Genomic DNA, 24,592 nt, shown 5'->3' on the forward strand with positions numbered 1-24,592 from the left:
AATCTATATGTGGGTAATAAAACCTCACTTAAACTGTAGAAACTTGGTAGCATGGTTGCAATGCTGAAAGTAAAAGCTAATAACACTGTTTACCTTTTTGCTCTTGTTTTATTTTTAGGATTTCTTCTTTTATTCACTAGTGTATGATCCTCAACAAAAGACCCTGCTCGCTGATAAAGGAGAGATTCGAGTTGGAAACAGATACCAGGCAGATATAACAGACTTACTAAAAGAGGGTAATTTCTGTAATTTATTTAAATTGTCAAAAGTTCATGTTGAATGTGGCCGCTTCTCTGTGTGAGGCCTGCCTAGGTGTGGGAGGTGGTTTCCACTGCCAGGCCATGTGTACAATGATGGCTGGATTTGTTGAGGCTGTTGCCCACTGAAGGCAATTAGTTCTCTTGCAAACGGGTCTTTAAATGGGCATTCATCCAAATCATAAAAGTTGTTGAAATAAATTGAATTAATGGGCTCTCTCGGAGCTTGCACTCTTTTTATCATGAGATTTCAGAATTTCCATGGGAAACACAAATTTCCATCACGTCTGTGAAGCCTTTTGTGTTTTTAATCAAGCCTCACTTCCCTATAAGAGCCCCTCCCAAATTACTGCCAATTAAATGCAGTCTGCCCTCATCAATTTGCCCATTATTCCCGGGTGCCTTTTCCCTGGAGCCCTCTCCCCATCCCAGTGTTGGCTGCCAGCCTAGACTTCTCACCTGCAGAATAGGCAGGAGGAAGAATTTGCTGGCTGGAGTGTCTGTTGAGACTTCAGCCTCTCCCCACAGTGTCATGGAGCAGTGGGACCATGAGGACACTGGCCTGAGGACGAGGGAGAAGTAGCAGGAACCAGTAATATTTATCAGATAGTTAGTAACTTTAGATTTGTCTCTGCACTACCTTACAGATCCAAAAGTGGGTGGAAAAACTGGGAGGCATGGGGAGTGTTGGCATCTAATTGTTCTTTCCTGAGCACTGTGTAATGCAGAGGGAAAGGTCTATCCGTAAATTCTCCTAAGAGAGAGAGGGTTGTGACCTGTGTTGGAAAGACGGTATCCAATCTGGATGGGCCAAGGTGTGGAAGCAATGAGTTGCTTCTCTCTTTGCTTAGAAGCTCTGCTGATACTGTTAGTCTCATGTTAAAACAGGCAGAAAAATGGGTCAGGACTCTCGTTTAATTTGTCTATGAAACTGGTATTTATTCAACAGCTGGGCAAGTCTCCTAAGTGAGGATGAACTAATCTGAAAGGCATCCTGTTCCCTCAGTGGGCCAACATGGGGCTTCAGAGACAGATAATTGCCAGATGTTTTAAAGGAAGCAGAAAGAAGAAGACAGTCTCAGTAGCTCCTGTATTTTACCAGTATTTTACCTGTATTCTGATTTGTCTAGACTCAGGAAAATAGAGAATATCTGATGCCATGATTTCCCCCTAGAAAGCAGCTGACATGGGTTGAACCAGCTACTCTTTGCCTGCTCAGAGCAGCTCGGAGTGTGTCGGTTTTCGTGGGACTGCCACAAGATAAAGGAGGAAGACAGACGGGGTGGGGAAAGAAACTGAAAAGAAACTGTCTAGTTCGGAGAAAGATGTACTCTGTTTCCCATGACATATCCTTTGACACACAGTTTGTGAAAATCTGATTGCCCATTTCGGATGAGCTGTGTCGCTGTGTCTGTCAAGTTAAAATTGTCACATACAAATAAGTGAGTGAAATTTTCACAGTGGCATGTCAGGCAGAGTAACTGAGATGGGCTAACAGTGACATTATTGTGAGATAAAAAAAGTATCTAGAAAGTACTTTTATTTTAAAAGAACCATACTAAATATTTCTGATTTGTTTTTCAACCAGGTGAGGATGATGGAAGAGATCAGTCAAAACTTGAAACAAAAGTTTGGGAAGCCTTTAACCCACTAGTAGACAAGCAGATAGACCAGTTCCTGGTGGTAGCACGGTAAGAGTATTTTACCTCTCCTTTGAAGAAGTAAATGTTAGTAACTCTTTCAAGCGCTTTACATTCTTTTTGTTTTATTAGCATGAATGCTGGTTTTGGTTGCTTGATTCACTTGCTCCATTTTGAAATGAGGGATATTTTACATGCCTTCCTGGGAATAGCATGACTTTAGGAACAGCTTCTCAGATTTACAACTTAGTTTCATAAAAGAAAAGCAAGTTGCATGTAAAAGTGATCCTGTAATTGGTGGGGTTTTTCAAATACTTTGGTCAGCATGCAGAAGACTTACTGAATTAAATTCTTGGCAGTTCTTTGCTCTGTTCGTTTACTGCCTTTTTCAAAACCAGTGATATTTAATGGTTTGCAAAAAATTCTGGTAAATGCTTGTGATGATGGAATGAGGATGCTTTCTAATACCTAGATTCCAAAAGGTAAGCACAATAAAATAAACCCCTGCAAATCTGTACTGATGATGTTTTTATTTAAGCCCAAAACAATCTTTGGTGATCAAATTTCTCTTTTTAAAAGGTTCTCGAACTAATTCATTGGTATGCATTTATGTAAACAGAAGCTTGTATTGAATTTTAGGCTCTCATAGCAATTGGTGACTGAATAATTTTGGGGAAAAATAAACAGGTAACTCTCCAAATTCTGTGTGTTTTAGGCGGTACCTTTATAGATGAACTCTGATTCTGTCTGCCTTTTTTTTCTTTTCCCTTTCCCCCGCCTTGGTTTTTCATGTGGGTTGGTTTGTAGTGACTACAGAGTTGCTTTGTGATGGGAGTTTCCACCTTGTGTAGGCTTCTGGTGGCAGAGCTGGTTTTAGTGGTTCTTTCTGGCAGTTCAGTGCTGCCCACTGGGTTTGCCGATCCAGCCGCTGCAAGGTGCGGCTATAACGAGAATCACTGCAAAGATGAGTATAAGAATTGCTTCTGTTCAGAATCAGCAAAGCATTACAGTTTATAATTAGTTCACACACACACACACAGAAGTATCAGTTCAGCTAAAGCTGGGCACGGGGGAGTTGTGAGGCAGGGATGGGGATAGTGTCTGGGCGGCTGGGAAGAGGGCGAAGTGTGAATCGCCACAGACACTTGGACGGGGGAGGCAGGTTTGGATTTTGGCCAAAATTAGATGTTTGATGGCAACTACTGCTTAAACATTTACCTTTCCTACTCCTGCACTGCTTGGCACTAGTGTGTTCTTCAGTGCTCTCAACTAGTTTGGGGAAGTGATCCAAGTGGAGAGGGCAAAACCCAACCCACCTGTTTTTGTTGCTGTAGTTGCTCAGAGGAGTTCAGTTCCAGTTCACTCTGCAGGAGCACAAGTATTTCACCCATGTGGTGCAGCAAGCAGGCAGGGGAGTAGGAATTTCGAGAACCAATGTTTGTTACAGGTTTCTCCAACTAATTTCTTTAGAAATAAGATGAAGAGCATGGGGATTGTGGTCTCAGATGCAGAAATGATGAGTTGTGAAGTATTTGAAAATTGCTGTTATGCAGGCTTTATGATATATATTATACAATGTTAAGTTCTAAAATAATACTGGTTTTGATTTTTCTGAAACTTTTAGAAAAATGCTTGCATTGGTGCATTTTTTGTGTCTTGTGTTGGCATCTGTGTCTGTACCTCTGGACAGTGCAGCACTGCTCTTGCCACTGTGGAACAGACTATCGTCATTCATAAAGCTTGCTTGTGCTCTGTTCCTGTTGCAGCTCAAGTCTCTTGGGAGATAAGGGATAAGAGACTAGCTCAGAGCTCCTCGTTGGTGACCCTTGAGTCTTTCTCTGTTTCCTCTCCCATTCCTAAGCCTCTTCAGTCATATGAACTAAGTAAAGTATTCGTAATAACAAACCACATTTGGAGAGAACGGTCTCTGGCTCAGAATGAACGCCAAATCATGTAATCTTGTAACTGGGAAATGGAGTCTGCTAATCTCAGAAAGTGTTGGCTGGGTGTTTATGCTGGGTTTGCATGCAAAGTTAATGCTGTGTTTAATTTCTTTCAGGTCTGTTGGTACGTTTGCCCGAGCCCTGGATTGCAGTAGTTCTGTCAGACAGCCAAGTTTGCACATGAGTGCTGCAGCAGCCTCCAGGGACATCACACTGGTAAGACTTTTTTTTTAGAGGACCTTAAGTTTGTGAGAGATGCAAAATATTCACCTCAGCATTAACAGTTGGCAAAGAGAGAGGGGGCAGATGGATTGTAATTGTGGCTTGCTGTGAAGCAGACCCTGTCTTTGGAAAGGAATCCTTTAGTTACAGATGAAGGAACTTTTTCTGGCCTTGTGCCTCTTACAATCCATCGTGGATAATACTATGAGATTTTTTTTTTTTTTTGCTTAGTTTTATTAAAATATTCTGATGACGTGCTTGACAGCCCATCCCTTGCATGGGCTCAGTAGCTCTCTTGAGAAGAATGCAAATTATTGTCTGCCTGTCTGTAATGTTACAGTGCCAGAAAGCCATTCCTCATCACTTCCCCAACAGCAGACTCACTGGCATCCTTTGGTGAGATTGACCAAGGATGTCTGGGGGAAAAGCTTGTGGTCAGATAAGAAATGTCAGTTGATGTTGTTCTCTTTGATGAGCTCCAGTTTAGAGTACCTGAGGAGTAGGGGTATTGTTAAGTTTTTATAATCATAAATGTTGCTGAGTAGATCGAGGAAAGGGAAAAAACTTGAACTTTTATGCTACAGAAAGTTTAATGAAAATTTGAATAAAATTTATGAAGTCTCCAGAGAACTGTTATCAAAGCCTCACCTCGTAACTGGAATAATGTAAACAAATATTTACATTATCTGTAGAACAAATTCTAGTCTAGAACAGTGTAGGTTAATTATTCTCGTGCACAAAACTGGTATGATGAAAGACAAATAGCATCCTGATTAAAACTGCAGAAATGGGGAAATAAAGCCAAGCTTTCATTTACTAATAGCAATTTCTTCCTTGCAGTGTGTTCTCAGCCCTTGTAAATCACAAGTTGCAGACAGCTATGGCTCAGCTTTCTGAGGAGTAATTGCCCCTGAGAGTCATTCTTTTTCCTACTCAGCTGTGATGTGTGACTTAACTTGAATCTTTTTTTGAGGTTTCTGCCCTTTGAGGGGGGATGTATACATGTCTTGCTGCTCTTGTTTTTCATATATGAAAATTTTGTGGATTATTTGACGCAGTGCATGGCTATGTCTGTGAGGAAACGCCCTTGTACCTCTATCTCCTTGCCCCATCTGTGGATGGTAACTCAGTCCTGGGGAGAGCGTGTCTGTCCTGTGCATTTTTTTACCAGTAGTGCTGCAGTGGTGGTGCTGGTGAGGAGCTGATAGGAATTACTGATACACAAGGGCTTGTGTTCCACAAACCTCACTATTAGTGAGTGCTAGGTTTGTACACTGACAGCTACAGTCAGTGTGAGGTTGGAACAAGTTTTTACTGACTGTGTTAGGTATAGAATACTGCACCTTCAAATCTCAGTGCAGAATTTGTTATTGCTGCTTCACTGTTAAACATTTTCCCCCCCAGCTACTTGTCCTTACATTTCTCTTTCTCCTTTCCCACTCTGTAGTTCCATGCTATGGACACTTTGCACAAAAATGTCTATGACATTTCCAAGGCAATCTCCGCGCTTGTGCCACAAGGTGGGCCGGTCCTGTGCAGAGATGAGATGGAGGAGTGGTCTGCTTCAGAGGCAAACCTCTTCGAGGAAGCACTAGAAAAATACGGAAAAGATTTCACTGACATTCAGCAAGATTTTGTGAGTATATAAAACAGGGACCCCCATGGCAACTGGCTCTGATTGGTGACAGAGCTGGCTTGCAGCTTGTCTAAACTGTGTTTTTCATCGTGTCGAACAAGGGAGCTTTGAACTGGAGCATGCGTCTTGCTGTAAAGTGGGGAAAGGCAGACCTCATACTGGTGACAGCCTGGTGTACAGTCAGAATTTCAAATCACAGATGATTGCTTTTCCTTTAGAAACGTTAATTTACCATCATCTGTTCCACTACAGCCAAGGGAGGATGTACGAAAGTGTTGTGACAGCTGATCTGCTCTAGATTAATTTGTGTTTGAAGGAGAATAAGTATTGGGCCTTCTGAAACATGAAAATATAGTAACCTTTACAGTGTGGTTTCAGAAAGGGCCTTTTCAAAAGGAATTCTGGGCATCCAAGGGAAGTGTCCTGTAGTTTGGCCAAAGCTCCACCCTCGGTGCTCAGCCTGCAGATTGAATGGAGCGCTGTAAGGAGAGCCAAGTTTCACTGCGTTGCTGTTCAAGTCCTCTGGAACAAAACAAGTAGTTTCAGTGTTGTTTGTCCTGTGCTCTAATCTTATAGAGGGACTTGGAAACAGCAACACTCTGTGGTCCTGCTGAAATCCTCCTGTTTCTCACGTGGAGAACAGAGCTGGCAGGGCACAGTTCTGTTAGCAGTTTGTTTTGGTTTTTTCTTTTTTTAATGGGCCAGCTCCATTGAAGCCAAGCATATCAGAACTGTGATACTGTAGTTGTGACTCTTGCTTGAGTCTCTCCTGTTTAAGCAGAGAGTCTGAGCCTGTGGGCTCCCTTCCACATTGTGCCTCTCTTGAATGGTTTGCTATGGAGCCAGTGCAGCATGAAGATTTACCTGTAGCCTGTTCCACTTTTACACTGAAAGCTCAGGGTTTTTTGAAAGGCCATTTAATTTAATATGGATCCCCTGTGCATCTAATCCCCTTTGTAGATTCAGACTTTTTTTTTGAGGAGGGTTAGTAGTTGCAAAACTCTGCTACAAACTGTCAGTCAGAAGAATCCTGTGAATTTCAGTGAGACTGTGTGCCAGCTTCCTTCAATAAATGCTGATTTTCCTTTGTGTCCCCAGCTCCCATGGAAGTCCTTAACAAGCATTATAGAATATTACTACATGTGGAAAACTACAGACAGATACGTTCAGCAGGTAAGAGAGTCAGAATTACCTCTTTCATTCCAACAGAAGTTGTTTTTCTTGCCTGTGAAACCAAGCTTTGTTTGTCTATTCTCCCTCTTGGGGTTCAGCCTTTCCAATAGGATTCTGTTATGATCAGAACAATCTCTTGTCACTAAACTCATCAGCCCTTCTGTAGATACAAACAGCATTGGCAAGAGTGCATTCTTTTCATGTTTGCTGCTACCCTGTTTGCTTGGAGCTTTCTAATGTCTGGTTTGGAATTCAGCAGAGGAAGGAAGGCAGTGCAGTTACTTTCTGACTATGGAGTTCAAGGTCAGCATTAACTTCAGTGACTTTCTGGGGGGGCAGTTGCTGTACAAGGGGCCCCCACGCTGATTCCCCACCACTACCTGCCCATGACTTGGATGGCAGATGCACGAGGCTGCCCCATGTAAGCTCTGTGAGTGAAGTGTTTATCTGGGAAGTGTCACTGGCTCAAATTCCCAGACTCGTTATACTTGAGAATCAACTTTGAGTAGTGTTTACAATCATTTTTATCTCTGTTTAAATACAAAGGCTGGTTGGTCCCTGAAATAAAGCAAACACAATGCAAGCAGCACACAAAGTCTTGCAGAGTATCAGTTGCTGAAAACTACTTACAGTATTTAACAGGAAAACTAAGTAAAAGAAGGAAGAAATATAGAATGGATTTTTCATTATAATTATCTGTCCTAAGCTGAAGCATCTATTTGAAGTATTAGAAAAAGTGGAATTGTGAAAATGTCCTGCCTTAACTTGGTTCCTTGGAAATTCAGCCTGGGGAAAAGACTAGACGCCTGAGGCACTGACCAGTGTTTGGCATGTGCTGAAATGTGATTTTTACCATTTTCTTTGCGTCCTCATGACAAATGAAACTCTTTTTTGCATCAGTTATATTTTACTTTCAATAAAAATATTAGTGGCATCCCTATTCCACTATTTCCCCAAGTTCATTCTTTGACTGAAACTTTTCCTTCCAGTAAGGAAATGGGTGGTAGGAATGTATGATGGTGACGGAAGCTGACGTGGTGGGGAAGAATAATGCTCATGGCTTTTCCTTCCCCATTGCTTTCTCCATTTTCCTAAAGTTTGTTTTTACATAAGCAAAATTGCAGAGGAGATAGTTATGTGAAGACTTCGATTATTTGTTCTTGCAGCAATTAAAAAACACAACAAACCTTACGGTTTGTTCTGTTCTTGTGCACTGGGTTTTCTCTCATGGTTATGCTGCACCTTACATGTGCTGCCCAGGAGTTTACCAGGGAATGGGATTTGGGGAAAATTTCCAGTTAGAGACTCTGCACTTAGGAGACAGTATAAGCTGAACAGGTAGAAGTTGCAGTGCAGAGATAATCACATCAATTAGGTCTGAACTGAGCTGAAGACCTCATCTCAGATTCCTAGCTTGTACAAGCAAATAATACCATGAAACATTTATAAAAAGCTTGAGAGAACTATCTATATGTAACCACAAAAAGAAAGCATAGGAAGTTGTAGTTCAAATAATGGTGTATTACATTTATATTTTACTTGGTAAGTGCAAAGTCTTTGGCAGAGTACATCCTTTGCCACTTTTTCCATCTGTTTCTTCATAGTGTTTGTTCTATGTAGACTCTTCCCTTGATCTAATACCACAGAATGGTTCTGAGGCTGACAGCATTTTTGTGCATAAGATATTGAAAGTATCGCAAGTAAGGATGTGCACAGTGTATCTCAAGTTGTTGCACTTCCACTTCGCTCTTTCCTAGAAGATGATTAAATTGTATTCCAAGTCTGTATGTTAGAGGGTTTAATACAAGTATTAATAACTTGCTTATTCTTGTAAAATCTTTGTCTGAATAAACATTAAAAGTGCATTTAAATTGTCTATATTTCTGTGAGTTAGAAAACACAGGAATGAAGATTTTTGCCACCAACTAATTGGATGAAGAAGCAGCAGTTAGTTGGGAGCTATTTACATCCTCCTATATTTCCCTTGACGTGTTCTTGGCATAAGAAAACACTGCCATAATCCTGAATTAGAATCTACCTGTTTCTTGCCATTGAGGAAGGGACATTTTGAGTTGCCTTCAACAGAAAGCCTGTTCGGAGAACTGAACAGTAATTTGTACTCATGCTTGGTGTACCTAAGATCAAAAGGCTCAGTGTAGCACTTCCTGCTGCATTGTCATATGAGTAGGACACCAAGATGGAGATGTGTGCAAATTGACTTCTTTTGGAGCATGCACTTGGATCTCATATTCAATAATTTTTATTTGGCTTTAGCTATACCGTGCTTTTGAATATTACCAGCATAAGTAGGAGTTCAGTCATCTTGAGAAGGATTGACCCTCCAAGAACAGAGCTGCTAGAAGGACTAATTCTACTACAATGTCAACACAGAATTGGTGGTTTAGTGCAGGCTCCTGAATATCCACAGTGATCCCAAGAGCTGTCCTGTCAGTAACACCCCTTCAGAGTGGTCTTGAAGAAAATTAAGGTGATACATTCCAAATTCAGTATCCTGGTTCTCCTTCAAACACATTCTTTTCCTGGGACAGTTTTTCTGTGTCAGTACATGAGAGTGTGTATTTCTGATTAAGGAAGGTTTGAAATGGCTTTGACTGATTAACTGCTGTTTTTTGGTTTCTTCCAGTGATTTGAGAGCTCTGAGGGTTGATGTGGTGTGTGGCTATGCCTACATTTTCATTCAATGTAGAGGTTGAATTCTTACATAGTTGTGAATTCCAGGGTGACTTTTTTTTAAAGACTAAATGCTTCTACTGTTGTGCTTATCATTAGGGGAAGTCCTAAAAACTTTAAAACATTAAACTTTCTAGAGTTTGAGACAAACTTGAGGCATGGCAGGGGCAGATGACTGTTTGAATTAGTCACTTTCTTTCTGAGAGTTAATGGCTTTAATTTACTTTTCCATTTTTATTTGTGTCTGAGGAGCAGGTAACTTCAAGGGGAAGATCAAATACTATCAATTTCTACTGTTCTATTTCTTATGTGGAAGTGCCATTAGAAAAGTGTAGGAGGAATAGACAGAGAAAGTTGGTTTTAAGGTCTGCATGGTGAGAACACACTGGGGAAAGTGGAAGTGCCCTTAGATTTGACTCCATGAGGTAGGGATCTCTGGGTCAGTCTTCATGCAGATAGAAAACATATTTTTTAAGGGAAGCAAGCTTGATTTGTACCTAGCCCAGAGCTGTGAATGATGTCTTAATGTACCAGCCTTCATAAAGTCCTGTGAGCTGAAGTGTAGAAATAACATCAGTGAAAGGTTTTTCCACATTTGTGGGATGTTTTATCCCCAGACACCTCCTGTTAAATCTATGGTAATATGGAACTCAGTCACTTTCTAGCCAAAATTGCTAGAACCATAGGTACAACCCATCAATTCTGAGGTGTGTTGCTGGAGCACAGGCAGCTGGGAGCATTTCTCCCAAATGCATCATAGACTAATTCTCTCTTCTGTCCCACCTCTCTGACCTCTGTTGTATGTTCAGAGGTTTGAAAAAGGATAAACAGTGTGAAAGTTCTCCTCTGAATCCAGAAGGTGTAATTTGTCTTCCCTATCATGAACTAATAAAGGCTCAATATTTGAGGATGTTTTGAGGCATCCTTATGCTGTCCATCAACCCAACTCTTGTGTTGTGGATGTTGAAATATCCACAGTGTTCCTGGATTTCTTCTGTTATTTCCTCTTTATAAATGTTTGCTCTTTAGAAAATGACCACAATCATTTGCTCTGATACATCACCTATTATAAAACTCTTTCAAGCTCAGTGGATAGGATGTCAAATCTGGGAGAGGATATATAAAGGACAGATGTTTGCACCAACTTGGATGTACAGTGCTTAGTACTTTAATCCCTTGGTCCCTGCGGGATAGACAAGTTGGAAATATCTTCCTTTTATAGATGGGGAAAATATGATGAGGTAAATAAGAGGATATACTTAAGATCTGTGTATATAAATAACTCAGGGAAAAGATTTTTTTTAGGCTAAACTGCTAGAAAAAGTTACAAATGTTCTGGATTTTTCTTGGGAGTGAGGACATTATTAACTACATCAGACAGCATTAAGAATTTATAGCATAAATATGCTTTAGGCACATATCAATTAATAACTGGCAAAGGACCTAGCAAAGCACTTTCTCAGGGAAGGGATTATTCTGAAATTGTGCATGACTACATTTCAAGCACCTTTCTTTTGTACCTTCTGGGATCAGTCACTGTAAGGAAATGGGAAACTCATCATATCTGGTCTATCGATTGCCCACAGCCACAGGTACTTAGTGCAAAGCCTCTTCTTACCCAGGATATTGTGGTATCTTCTGGAAACCCTCAATTTTCCTGGTCTGCTGTTTGTAATAGGGGTGTGTACTATTTGTTGTGTGCTGTGCTGGTCCCCAGGCAGCTGTAGGAGAGGGGGGTGTGGTGGAGTCCAGGTGACTTATGGCAGTTGTTAGCTCAGGGCTTGCTCCATGGTCATCAGTCACAAAGGAAATCTGCGGGGTGAGGTTGACATTCATCACCTGTTTACTAAAATACTGCTTAATACCCTAAATTAGCCATGTCCCCAAGGCAGATGACTTTATGTTGTGCACAGGAGAATATTTCAGTTGCTGATAATGCTTTGTGCTTGGATGAAGCTCTTGCATTCATAGATTTCCAAAACTGTCATAACATAATGATGCCAGATAGTCCCCATGGGAGATTTTGTCAAGAAAACGCAGCTTTTTCCTCTCGCAATGTAGAAATTTAAAAAACACAGCAGTCTCTACCAGTGTAAGTTTCCTGAATTTCCTTTCTCAAGGAAATTGGATTCTGGTACTGGTCATCAAGCAGTGTTTTAAGCTGTTTGTCAGTTTCTGGTGTTGGATTTCAATGTATTTTCTGGGGAGACTATGAGCTCTGTAGCTGTTCATCTGCCAGTGTAAGTGCCTGTGGCAATCTGTGCCTGGAGGATGAAGTCCTCTTTTTCAGCCTGAGGCTGTGTGTGGAACAAGCTCCAGTTCTTGAGCAGGAAGGCACCTGAGCATGCATTTTGTTAAAGGATGATTTTTTTGTGTAGTGTCTCTCTGGAAGGTAAAGGAGGATTTCTGATGCTGTTTGGAGAACCATTGTGACAGCACTTCTTGGGGCCCCTCTTTGGGTGGTTTTGTTTCTTACATAAAGATGCTCAGTTAGGGTGGCTTGAAAACGTTCAGTTTGGACATGCAGTTTGTATTCAGGAGAACCTCTTCAGTTCCATCACTGTTTGGCAGCAAAATGTGTGTTATTGATTCCTGCACATCTGTAGGATTGATAAGGATTGTCTCCACAAGGTCGTCTTCATCTGGGTTTTCTTGAGGCCAGTTTTCAGGCAGCAGTTCTTGTCCTAGCTGAGGTTTAACAGAAGCAGTCTGGGAAGCTGGCTCGCTCCAGCAGAACGGAGTCATCCAGGAGTACAGCTCTGAAGGTGTAGCCATAGTCTCAGGATAACTTTCAGAGGTTCTGTTTTCTCTTTCCTTGCTCTCTTGTCTGACAACTTCATTCTTTGATTTCTAAAATAGGTTGACTATTATTTGCAGGAAAAGGGAAGAGGGGAATTCTTTAGGAGTCTAGAGAGCTTTGCTGAGGAACTGGCAGATTGTCATATAGAAAATTGTTGTTTAAAGCTGTCCTGATAAAAGGTTTATGCTTACAGGAAACATTTACTTTGTTGTTTCTGTGTGTGTCTGTAAAAACAATTTTTATGTTTGTCCAGCTCCTCAGTGACACACTCTTCAATTTTATTATGTTTTCTGGTGCTTCCTGCTTCTATGAAGATACTGACTTCAGCTTTACATTTTCCTAGACCGTGCCTTGAGGCTGCTGCATAGAAAATGTTTGGCTAACCTGTTTATCTGGAATATATCCCCATGCTGCTGGTTTGTCTGGAAAACATTGTCACAGCTTTATGCAGACAGCTGGTACCAGCTGTGAGCAGGGGGTTGAACCAGAGACCTCCAGAGGCTCACCCTAAATTTATTTTGCAAATGTAATAAAGAGAAAACTTGAATCTCAGTGTGTCTCTCTTACAGTTTAAGGAGTGAAGGTTTGAGTTAGAAGAGGAGTTCTTGACCTTTTTAATGTCTCAAGAAAAATCTTCAGTGTCACTGAGCCTTCAGAAGTTATGGGGTATTGACACGAAAGTCTTACTTGAAACTTTGAATGAATTGGCTCAGCTGTTGAGGAGCTGTGATGGAGAGGTTGCATTGTTGTACCTGTTACTGTCCAGTTGGTGAATGTTTTAATGGAGAATCAACACTGACATGTCAGATCTTTCTCTGCAGGGCAAATAAAAGCCTTTTAAAAAAAGGAATTTGAATTGAAGTGGACGGGAATGAAAAGTTTGTCCTCATTATTAGTAGCTTGGCATCTCTGACTTTTTTGCAAAGCTGCATAGTCAATTGATGCCACAGTTGTCTTCAGTGAATATTTTCTTGTTGGAAGATTTAGTGGTAGCTGCTCAGTAAATAATTGCTGAAATCCTTATAGGTTTGCTACTTGACTCAGGTAAGGTGGCTCTTATTTTCTTTTTATTTTAATTGTTTTCTTTTTTTCTATTCAAAGAAACGATTGAAAGCAGCAGAAGCAGAAAGCAAGCTAAAACAAGTGTATATACCCAACTAGTAAGTATCTCTTGTTTTGTTTTCTATCTCATTGTAGGGGGACTGGTGTAGCAGTTTCCATGGCCTACCAATATTACTATTTCCTGGTTAGGATGTTCTGCTCTCATGTTGCTCATTTCCTTCATCCTGTATAATGTTTCCATTCTGAAGCAACTGTTACTTACCTTCTAATTTTTATTTCTATATGGACTGGGAGTTGGGGACTTGATAGCAGGTCAGCATGGTTGTGAACAAAAGGGAGCTAATTAACTGTTCAATAATCTTTCTGTTTTTCTATTAATTTTTCTCAGCAGTGGATCACCAATGCATGTTTGTTTCCTAACAAATGTATATATCATTATATATTAAAAATAATGTATAATTATTGATATGTGTACATGTATTTTAAAACAAAATTCTTACTAAAATGTGTCTTCTATTTCATTTTCTTTGCATAGCCTAGTCAATAGTTGTTATAATGCAGAATTTCTAGTCTACCCTTTCCTTTCACTTTTCAACTTTCACTCCGATATGTTCCCCTGTGTATTATCCCCAATAACTCCTTCACTCTTTTATGCTGTCTCCTTTTAAATATTTATGAACTTCTACCATCTGTTCTGTTACTTTTGATAAAACTAATTTTTATATATTTAGCTTGCAAGACAGCACCTTATTTCTGCTGAAAATACAGGACCCATGATTTCTTTTTTGGTTTGAAATATCTCAATACCTCTCAGGTGAATTTACTAAAAGTGAGGTGTAATATTCAGAGTGAAGCCAAACAGATTTCTTGTCATGCAGTCTTTCAACAATATTGCTTTTTGTGGACAGTGTTACTCTGCAGGGGGACACTGGACATCAAATTAAGCATGAATTCACAATGTGATAAGCTTGTAAAGCAAAAGGCAGTGTAATTTAGACTGCAGATGCAAAAGGATATTGCAGACAAGAGAGCCTGACAGTCCTGCTGTTGCTCTTGGATTATAATGTGTGGAGGGAGGGCTTTGTGTTTGGAAGGTTGTGGTGCTCATTTTATAATGGCTGCCTGGAGTGGCATCTTATCCCTCAGCAAGGTAATTCTTGTTCCTATCTAAAGGACACATAATCAAATCAGCAACTTACCTCCCTGCTTCAGGAACAGACCTGTCTCTGCCCACGTGCCTGCTCTTCTTGTCTCTGGCTTTGATTTCCAGTCATGGTTCATTTTATGAGTGTTATACCTTAACTTACATACTATTTAATTGATAAAATGGGGGATATGTTTTCCTCCTCTTTCAATGTCCTTTCATTTGTATCAGGAAAAGTAGCAATTACTTGACTTACTTAATCCCATATGAATACTTCAGCTGTTTTCTTGCTATTAATACCTCCAAATGTGGCAGCAATTAAATATTTCTAAGCTTTTTGTATTACTTCTACACAAGCTTGAGTACAAGGTCTGGCATATAGGGACTGTATGGCATCTACATTATCTTGTGACCTAGAAGAAGATTATATTCTTGGTTTGCAATAGCAATGCACAGTGTAGGGATCTAAATATCAATGTTATTGATTTGTCCTTATCATGTTACTGAGCCCATTCCTGTTCCTAGGCTTGAGCCATAATGATCCACTTGTCACCTCAAAAATAAATTACTTGATGTAGGCTGTCACAAGACCTATGCAGAAGTGTATCTGCTGATTGACTGAAACACATTTTAACAGTAACTGGTGTAAAATTGTTGGCAGTGAGAGACCCTGGAGGATACCAGGCTCAAACAATTTTATCTTTTTTTTTGTCTCTGGCTGTCTTCCGTTGATAGGTGTCTTGTTTGTTTCTCTGATGTTAATAGGAAAATCTAGCAGAGAGGAGGAAAATAATAAGAAAAAGAATAGGAGCTGTCTTCAAAGGTCACATGCATGTAACACAATGAAAAATAACAGCTCAATGTAAAGTTTTAGAGTTGATATTTTTTAACTTGAGACTGTGCCCCAAATTTATTAACATGGGTAACTGAAGCATGGAGGGTCATAGAGGTAATTGATGTGAGGTTATCAAGTCCTAAACCAACATCTTAGAAAAACACTTCTGACCTAGATTGAACAAACATTTCTGTACCTCTTCCAAGAATAACCTTGGTTTCGGGACAGACATTTGTAGTTGACTTGACAGAACCTGATGTCTATAAATACGGCTTTGCAATGCAGCCCTCTGGCTGAAAAGCACTAATGTGCTTTTCTGGTGAAAGGAAGAAGTGTAAAATCAGTTAAACTCAGGAAATACTGAAAACCAAATGTTTTAGTTGTCTTCTGTAGCACTGTCTCTGTCAGTGGGAGTGGTGTTGAAGCAGCAACAGAAATCTGAATGCACAAAGAGATTCCACATTCTCACATGCCTCATCCTACCATCCTCTGAAGTGATTGCAGTGTTTGGAGACCTTTCTTCATGCAGGTGTAGTCTCAGACTCTTTCGTGTTCTAGTATGTACCCAAACATACTCTTCAGGTTGTTGTGGAAGTCATGCTCTAGTTCTACTAATCTTACAGGTATCATATGTACCAATTACTTGCTTCTTTTTGGTAAAGATCTGGTTGTGTAGCTTGTGCTTTTTGGGATTAGGGCATCTGCAATCATGAAGGCTGAGACATCCAGTTTTGTGTGGCCTTTTTCTCATTTGCTTTGATCTAAGTGATACCAGAAAGGGTAAGAACAGAAAGGGAAGAATGAACTGCTCCACACAATTTCCAGTCTCCAAAATGTACTGGTGAAAAATGTAACTTTTAGCTCTACATCTGTATGTGTTAATGAATACATTCTATTTACAGTATTTTGTCTGAGAATCTCAAAGCACTTTGTCAAGCTGCCTCTCAAAGGCTGTGAAGCAGGGAAATACTGTTCTCCCTACTGTGCCCCTTTTGTGAATCCAGTAGGGAAACTTCAGGAATAGGTCAAAGCTTTGGATCACTACAAGGGGCAGCTGCTTAACAAGCTGAAGATAATTCCTTTGTCTGTTGCTTGGTTGTCCTCTGCTTGAAGAGCAAGACTATTTTTCTTCCCGGTTTCATTGTACAGAGGTTCATGGCAACATGGAAAACTTAAAGGTGTAATGCTGCTCTTCCTTCTGGAGCTGTGCTAGTTAAAATGGCAATCTCCAACATTTTGTTGGAGAAAGCTGCTCCTTTTCAAAAAGCATTGTTTAATGGTCATTAGACCTGTTGTTAGAAGTGGGTATTTACAGGAGGCTGGAGAGCTGTGAGGAAAGCTCACCTCTGTTGCCTGGATCCAGACACTTCCATTAGATGCCTAGACGTAAATGGCACAAATGTGCCTTACAAAGGATTTTAAATTGTTTTTATTTCTGAGACTTTATTTCTTAATTGTTCAGTTGCATCCAGCACACATGGGTTCTTCAATAACAGGAAACATTCACTGGGTGGTATTAAGTTTATAATTATTTCTAACAACAAAAATTTTATCACCGTGCTGTGGGTCAAATGCTGTCTACTTGTTTACTGAAGGCATATCAGTCCTTTGTGGGGATCAAGATTATCTCCAGGTTGGATTTTTTTGTGCAGGGGCTTCAGTCCATGTTGACAGACTTCCAGCACCTTCTCTCTGCACCTGCTTTATTGCCTCCACCTCTTCCTTTGAGACTGATTTGAAGAATACAGTCCAGAAATCTGCACTTCATGATCCCTTTTCTAGCATAGCTGACTGCTCCTTCACAACTGAAACCCCTTTAAGAGACTTCCATTCCTGATACAAGAACTGGAAATGACAGTTTGCCACACCATCAGTATTCTCACTACCTTATTTGCATCTTTAGCTTCAGCTTCATTAATTGCTTAATGATTCATCCAGTTACTCATCTGATTCTCTTGTTAATAGCTGTAGCAGGCTTTGGTCATATCAAGCAAATTTAATTAACATATCATCAACAATTAAGAGGTTTTTGCTTCTCATATGATGAAAACATTATCTGCCTGAATTTTATTGTTACTGCCACTGTGGAACTTGACAGCTTTGGAGCAGGACACTCTCTGATGCTTGCTGCAGCTTCATTAATTGTAGTGCTGCAGAATCCTGGAGTTTACTACAACCACAGCATGTTAGTCCTGCTGATAAGTGTGGTTTGGTGATTGGCTTTCACCAGTGCATCTTTTCCACTTGTGTTTAAATACAAGCTTGATAATGGTTTTTGAGAGGATAAAGGAGTCAGGCCATCATCCTCCTTTCTGGTCCCAGTGCTTTGTTGGGCTTTACTGATGGATTTCAGACTACGTCGCTGCCTTTTTGGAGGATAAATCCAAGGTAGAGAAGGGAAGCAACAGGCCTGATGTTGAACCGTAAGGCCTTAGTTTTCTTTACTGCAGTCTTTTTCTCAGTGGAGCAACGCCCCTTGTAGCAGTGTGCATCTGTGAGGGCTGTTTGTTTTGCAGCGTCTTGGTAATGTTTGCACATGGAGTTTGCTTGTGAATCATTGGCAAAAGTTCTTTTGCAGCAGGTTACTATAGTGACGTCCCAGAGCAGGGGAGCGTGAATGTTCCCTCTTTCAACTGCCCCTTTGTTAAACTTGCCTGTGGATCTCCTGCCATCTGTGGGGTCAGAACTTGGTGCCTTTCTGATAAGCACCCTGAAACACTTTAGTCTTCGTAGGAGGTGGGCAAATTAATAAGCAGAAGGAGATGAAAACATATTCAGGCTTGTGAATTAATCTAAATGTCTTTTTTTTTTTTTTTTTTATCTCCTCTGCTGCTTTTGAGCTGTGTGTGTGCTGCTCAGTGCACTGCAGGAACAAACTCCTTACACTGTTCCTGTGCCACTTGGCCTCCTGAGCTTTCTCTGTTGCAGAAAGGCTCTGAATTTTACAGTGAGAACACTATCGGAAGTTTTTCCTGGTCTAGAGAAACACACTCTTGCCTCTTTATGCAACCTGTGTGTGGTTCCTGTAGTTCATTCACAGCAGAACCTATTTTGTCTCTGTCAAAATGGAGCTTAACTGAGCTGTGTATCTCAGGACCTGATTGGACATTTTCAGATAAGAAGGATGTTTTCTGGCTTCCAGGGCAGCATCAGCTTTTCAGTTGTCTCCAGAACTCTGTCACTTGCAACTCCTTTGCTTCCAGGGATCATTGCTGAGAACATGAAACCTGATGCTGGCGCCCCATTAGAAAGAACTTAATTTGGCTCTATTCCCACAATGGTGGTTTTGTACCACTAGCCAGGGTGAAACATAGCAAATACTCTGGTTTAGTGAAGTCACTATGACTCCTGTGTCAGTGTGCAACTGATGTCTAAGAAAAGGGGATTGCAGAAAGCCATTTTAAGATATTTCTGCTTCCAAATAATGGGTTTGTTAGTTGGAAATAAAAGGAAAATGCCCACTCCTTTCCATCTTCAGGTAAGAGAGTATGATAGGAATGTAATCAGCATTGCAATTCAGGCTTATGTTTAGCAGTTGGCTCCAATGCCTGCCTGCTCTTTGTTGCTTCTATAGTGTGAACTCCTAACAGCACCCTAGAGTCCTTGCATGTTTGATAAACTCCACATGTACTGTTGTTTGAAACTTCATGTATGACTTCTTCCACCTTTCTCCATTCCCCAGAAGTCCTGTCCCTGCAATAGCAGTACTCTGCCCTCCTTCTTCCCTCCCATGCCAAGGATTTTTTGAAGGCCTCATTTTTGCCCTCAGACACTTCTTCCTCTGCAGAGATGTGCTATTTCATACTGCTCTCCATGCCAAGGTTTTGTTGGCCTTCCATTCTCAGCTCCTGCCAGTAGCTATTTTTTAGCTCTTAGCTCCTAGTTTTTCCTGAATCATCATTTTAAAGAGGATATAGGGATAAACTGAGGTGACCCAGATGTTGTTACTTGTTGGGTGTACTTGTGTGAATTATGGCCAGTGAGACAACATGGAAATATTTGTGACTGCAGTCTAGGGGTATATTTCCCTGAATAAAGCAGACGTTGCCCTCTCTCTGCCTACTGCTCCTGTTCCAGCCCCCAGCCTTCTTTTTGGAGATTTAAGTAAAATATCCCTCATGTTGAGGACCTGTAAGTGAGATCTGTTTTTACCTAGATTCAAATGTCTGGGATAGTCAATAGGGATACCTATGTGGCCTGGTTTATTGTTTTTTAAAAGGTTTTGAAGTCTTGTAAATGGCATCGAACTATCAGTTATTTTCATTATCAGTATTTTTAAAATATTACTGGAGACAGTGTGTTCAAAGAAGTCAGATTGCTGGTAATTACAGCTGGTTCTGGAAGCCACGTGCTGAAGGAAATTTGAGTCTTCAAACATTTTGGGCCATACTTTCAGAAGTCAAATAAAGAATTGCATGCCTCAGTTAACACTTGTCATTTTTTTTGCTTTGTGTCTTAAGTAACAAGCCAAACCCCAACCAGATCAATGTAAATAATGTCAAACCAGGAGTGGTAAATGGTACTGGAGTCCAGGCACAGAATGCGGGAGCAGGACGGGCCTGTGAGAGCTGTTACAGTAAGTGCCAGAACAGCAGCTGTGTGTGCAGAGTGAGTGCTGAGATGTAAATGTTAAAGTAAAAACTGTCTTGTGCTGGGGGTGGGGGGAAGAATTGGATATAGCAGCATCTAAGCAGGGGCTTTTTGAGTTTGTTTTTGTTTCTTTTTTTATTTGTTTGTTTCAGGTTGTTTTGTTTTGTTTTTTAACTACTGGTGTTACATTTGTAAATAGAATTATGAAGTACTAAAGGGGGAGTTAGTAAATGTTCTACATAATTGCAGGTAACTATTGAGTGAATATTTAAATCAAGGTGTGTGAATTTGACAATTTTTTTCATCATTTTTTAGTAGATTTGAAAATACGTGACACCACTGTATTTGATCTGCTGCTGATATTAATGATACTGAGTTCTAATGAGTGTGCTCCTTTATGGGGAGCCTTTAGAGATGCTGGAATGTAGGACTGTATGAGACATCCAGTCACAGACTGTACGTTCTTCAGTTGTAAAACTAATATATGGGAAGTTCCTGAAGACAATCTTTGCTGTTTCCCATGTTCTGCAGAAATTCTCTAGCAAAAAGAGTTCAGTTCCACTGGCAGGAAATTTTCTCATCCTGATAATTGTTTTTTTCTGTTTGCATTTTAAAAGGGATTTAGATTAATTAATGTAATCAATTCTGCTGAAATCAAAAGTATGTGTAGCAGTGCTGATGACAGTGAAGCCATCATTAGTTTTCTAAGGTCTGTTTGAGCTTTGCTCTGTAAGGGGGGGATGTTTTCTTTTGTGCTGCTTCTGCTGCTTCTAAAGAGAATAAGATCTGAAAAGTGATCCTGTGTAAGGATATATATAATTTCCACCTTTGTTATCTCTAGCCACCCAGTCTTACCAGTGGTATTCTTGGGGTCCCCCTAACATGCAGTGTCGCCTCTGTGCATCCTGTTGGACCTACTGGAAGAAATACGGTGGCTTGAAAATGCCAACACGGTTAGATGGGGAGAGGCCTGGACCAAACCGCAATAATTTGGTGGGTATCCACAAGGCAGACTGGTGCCTCTGCCTGGCAAACTGAGTGTCATGATACCTAACTGCCTGCTCACTGTTCTTAAATATTTAACCACCAAAAGAATGCCTTCAGCCTTCATCGTTGTCCTTGGGTTTGATATTTCATGTCAAGCAGAAGTTGGCGCGTTCACCTCGGCTAGAAGTAATCTGTTGCCAAGTACTGCCCTGAGAAAAAAAAACAACATCATTTGTTTAGCAAACTAGCCTTCAAATGCATGAAATGACTTAGTGTAGATGGGAGAAACTGAAATGCCACCCAGTGTTTCTGGTATTTGGTTTCCATGATTTTTGCTGTAGGGGGAACAGCACTGTTTTTTTCTCTCCAAAAGAATTAATTATTTCCTGAAACCAATTTACTTTTCCAAGGCATATTCAAAATTAGATATACCCCAAATAGCTAGTGGCTTTTTAGAGATCTTTTATGTTGTTTTTCTACCTAATTCTGTTTTTTTTTTTAATAATCATCCTTTTTTTGGATAGGTTTGAGTAAGCATTGTATGAACTGTTTCTGTTTCATTTTTCCTCTGTTATTTGAAACCAAAGTTCTCAGATTTTTTTCTGAATTTGGTGAAAGTTTAATCTGGAAGCATTAGACATTAAGCTGATTGGAAAAAGTAACTATCATTGTCATGGATAGAAGGATAGCACATACTGAACTTCTATCTCTGGTTAATTTCTTTCCTCTCCTATTCTTTGCTATTGTTCCCTTTCCATTTCTTTTGTCTAACCTTTATCCTTTTCAGGCTTCTCTTTGCCCTCTGAAGCCTCCCAATTGCTGAGATAACTTCCAGGTTTTATCAACCTTATCCCTCTTGTTTGTTAATTAAAAGTATGTAAATAGTCAGAGAAGGGAAAGCCTTGTTCTCCCCAAACTGAAATTTCTTCCTGTTTTCCAACTGTGGGTTGGCTCGAGATAACAAGATACTACTTGCATTATTTCATTGGTTGACTTAGTTGCTTTTCATAAAGAAGATAACTGTGTTGGTTCTCAGTAGCTGATAAATGTCTTCCAGTAGTAGTCTTTACTATATGCAATGAATATTTGACATCTATGAGTACATTTCTGAGTTAAGAGTAAGAATTAAAACAAATTCTTGCAGTTTTGAGCCAAGACCATTCCTGCATGCCATACCTTTGCTTTGGAAAGTGAGTTTGTGGTGCGTATTTTTGTCATGCAGCTCTTCTGATTTTCTCTCCTTCTGGAAAATGCTTTGTTATAAGGAGTTTGCATTGTACATCCAGAGCAGCCCTAAGCACCCAAAACTGGAGAGTTTTTCTGTTGAGTGTATAAGCTCTAAATTATGTGATAGCACCAGGTAACTTCTTCATGGCTGGCTTTTGGATCCCTGACTTAAAACTTGGGGTGGCACAGAAATGAATACTTCTCTTTGAAGTGAAAAGGTTTACCTTCATTTTATCCTTTGAGATATTTTGGGTAAGATTTAGGAAATGGGGAATAGCTGGGCTGAAAATTTTTTCATCTGTAATACCACTTCTGTTCTTATGCCTGAGAATCAGTAGTTGCAAATGATTTTACATAATACTTTCATTTCTTTAGAACCATACTTTTTAATTACTTTTTCAGAAACCATTTTTATTTTTCTTTCCCTTTAGAGTCCTCATGGTGTGCCAGTACGAAATAGTGGGAGTCCCAAGTTTGCTATGAAGACACGACAAGCTTTCTATCTCCATACAACAAAACTGACCAGAATTGCCAGACGTTTATGTCGAGATATCTTGCGCCCTTGGCATGCTGCAAGACACCCCTATCTGCCCATTAACAGTGCAGCAATCAAAGCAGAATGTGAGTGTGCTGCAGCTGAGACTTCTTGGCCAAGGAGCCCTTTGAGACTCCTGTCCTATAAAGTTTTGAGTTGCAGCCTGCTGAGATGTTCTCTTGCACGTAGCTAGTGCTTTCAGAAAATCTGGCTGTACTTGCAGAGCCTACTCTACTTGCAGAGTAGAGATGGTAGGCTGGGCAAATACCTTTGAAAGTTCATGAGCTGTTTGTTTTAAAACATTCATGTTTGGTATTACATGGAGCATTCTCCTGTGTTTGTGAACGGGAAAGCTCTTTCAGGACACTGGAATTATTCACTTAGTTTTGCTATAATAGCTAAATGTCTTCACCCTCTAATTATTTTTCTGTGTTTTGCAGGCACAGCACGTTTACCTGAGGCATCAGAAAACCCATTGCTATTAAAGCAAGTGGTTCGAAAGCCTTTAGAAGCAGTACTCCGGTATTTAGGTATTAACCAAACCAAACCACCACATGCAAAACCCCCAAACATAGGAAACACCCTCCTAGCTACGCTGCTGACCATTTGGGGTTTCCATTTGAGTCTAGGTGTAGATGCTCATTCTGGGTTAAAAACAAACAAAAAACAAACCACAAAGAGCTCCCACCCCACAAACAAAACGAAATGCAAAACCCATCCCAGTAACGTCTCCTTTTTACTTTTCCTACTTAATTTGACAGACCCAGTGTATCAGAAACTTTTTCAAGTGAAGGGAGGGATGTGTTTGCTGTGGCTTCTGATGTATATGTGGACAAGTTACCATCTGCTAATGTGGGCACTAACATCATGTTTTGGGAACATTTGATTGTTCACTTTTTCTGGTTTTGGGCTGTCTGGAGGCAGTTTGTACAGTTGAGTTTAGGACAGCACTGTGTCCCAGACCTTGTGAATCAGTTACTGGCTGTTCTGTGCTGAACCTAGACAAGGGGATTATACTTCTATTTTTTTACTTTCCTAGTGGGTTTTGGTGAGGTTTTTTTTTTTTTTTTTTTTAACTACAATTTTCTTGAGGACTTGTGCCTCATGAGCTAATCTGTGGGGCAGTACTGAGTAGTTCCATCCAGGACTTAGGTGTAAGTTTGAGGTGCTGGAAGCATCCAGAGTGATGCTATGTGACATGCCAATGCTGGCTCCAGACAAATGCCAAATCCTTTTCCCCAGCATTGCCCGTTGCCCTGCAGTCATCCCTCAGGTTGTTCCAGCAGCGGGTCTCGCCTCAGGGCAGGGACAGGGGCACTTTGAGGGCTTCCAGCTTAGCAGGGAAGTTGACTGCTTTTTTATTTAGATAAGCAACACTGGAGTTGATTTTAGGTTTCTTTGAACAGTTTTGTTGATGAAATATGGTAAGGCTGAGGGTGTATTAAATATTTACTGCTTCTCTGTTGAGCGTTGTACTTCTGCTGTGTACTAATGGGATACGTGGATTGAGAAACCTTTGGACACATAGGGTGCAACAAAAGAGAGCAAATAAAGGGAGAAGTTTGCTGTTGGATAAAATCTTTATTTTAATAATTGTACAGAACATAGCAGTAGATTTTGAGTTTTCCTTGCACTGTGTCATTGGATTACTGAGCTGGGAGAAAAGTGATGGAAATGGAGGGAGGCTGATGGACTGGCAAGAAGGATTTTTTGGTGGTGTTAGTAGGATTGAATTTATATGTTACTCTGCTGTTGGGTCTGCAAGAAAAAGACTCTGTTGAAGCTCCCATTTGCTGTTGCTTGTAACTTTCTCAAAGTCTTTTCATTTGAAGATGGTGGGCTTGAACTCT

The 24,592-nt window shown here is 40.4% G+C and overlaps 1 protein-coding gene across 6 annotated transcripts in view; it reads left to right on the forward strand.

Annotated features, from left to right (window-relative positions):
* The window catches only part of MTA1 (metastasis associated 1), a 76,782-nt gene that overhangs the window by 31,035 nt on the left and 21,155 nt on the right, over positions 1 to 24,592 (forward strand). For 5 of the 6 annotated variants that reach the window (XM_069022387.1, XM_069022388.1, XM_069022390.1 and 2 more), the window contains exons 6-15: positions 119 to 236; positions 1,846 to 1,948; positions 3,957 to 4,056; positions 5,510 to 5,698; positions 6,797 to 6,871; positions 13,464 to 13,522; positions 19,864 to 19,979; positions 20,835 to 20,986; positions 22,639 to 22,828; positions 23,183 to 23,272. In XM_069022387.1, the coding sequence (XP_068878488.1) occupies positions 119 to 236; positions 1,846 to 1,948; positions 3,957 to 4,056; positions 5,510 to 5,698; positions 6,797 to 6,871; positions 13,464 to 13,522; positions 19,864 to 19,979; positions 20,835 to 20,986; positions 22,639 to 22,828; positions 23,183 to 23,272 (1,192 nt within the window). Of the gene's footprint in view, positions 1 to 118; positions 237 to 1,845; positions 1,949 to 3,956; positions 4,057 to 5,509; positions 5,699 to 6,796; positions 6,872 to 13,463; positions 13,523 to 19,863; positions 19,980 to 20,834; positions 20,987 to 22,638; positions 22,829 to 23,182; positions 23,273 to 24,592 lie in introns of those variants that run through there. The other variant, XM_069022393.1, reaches the window with a different exon arrangement.

This window comes from Aphelocoma coerulescens, chromosome 8 (genome assembly GCF_041296385.1).
Source record: "Aphelocoma coerulescens isolate FSJ_1873_10779 chromosome 8, UR_Acoe_1.0, whole genome shotgun sequence".
Taxonomy (NCBI): domain Eukaryota; kingdom Metazoa; phylum Chordata; class Aves; order Passeriformes; family Corvidae; genus Aphelocoma; species Aphelocoma coerulescens.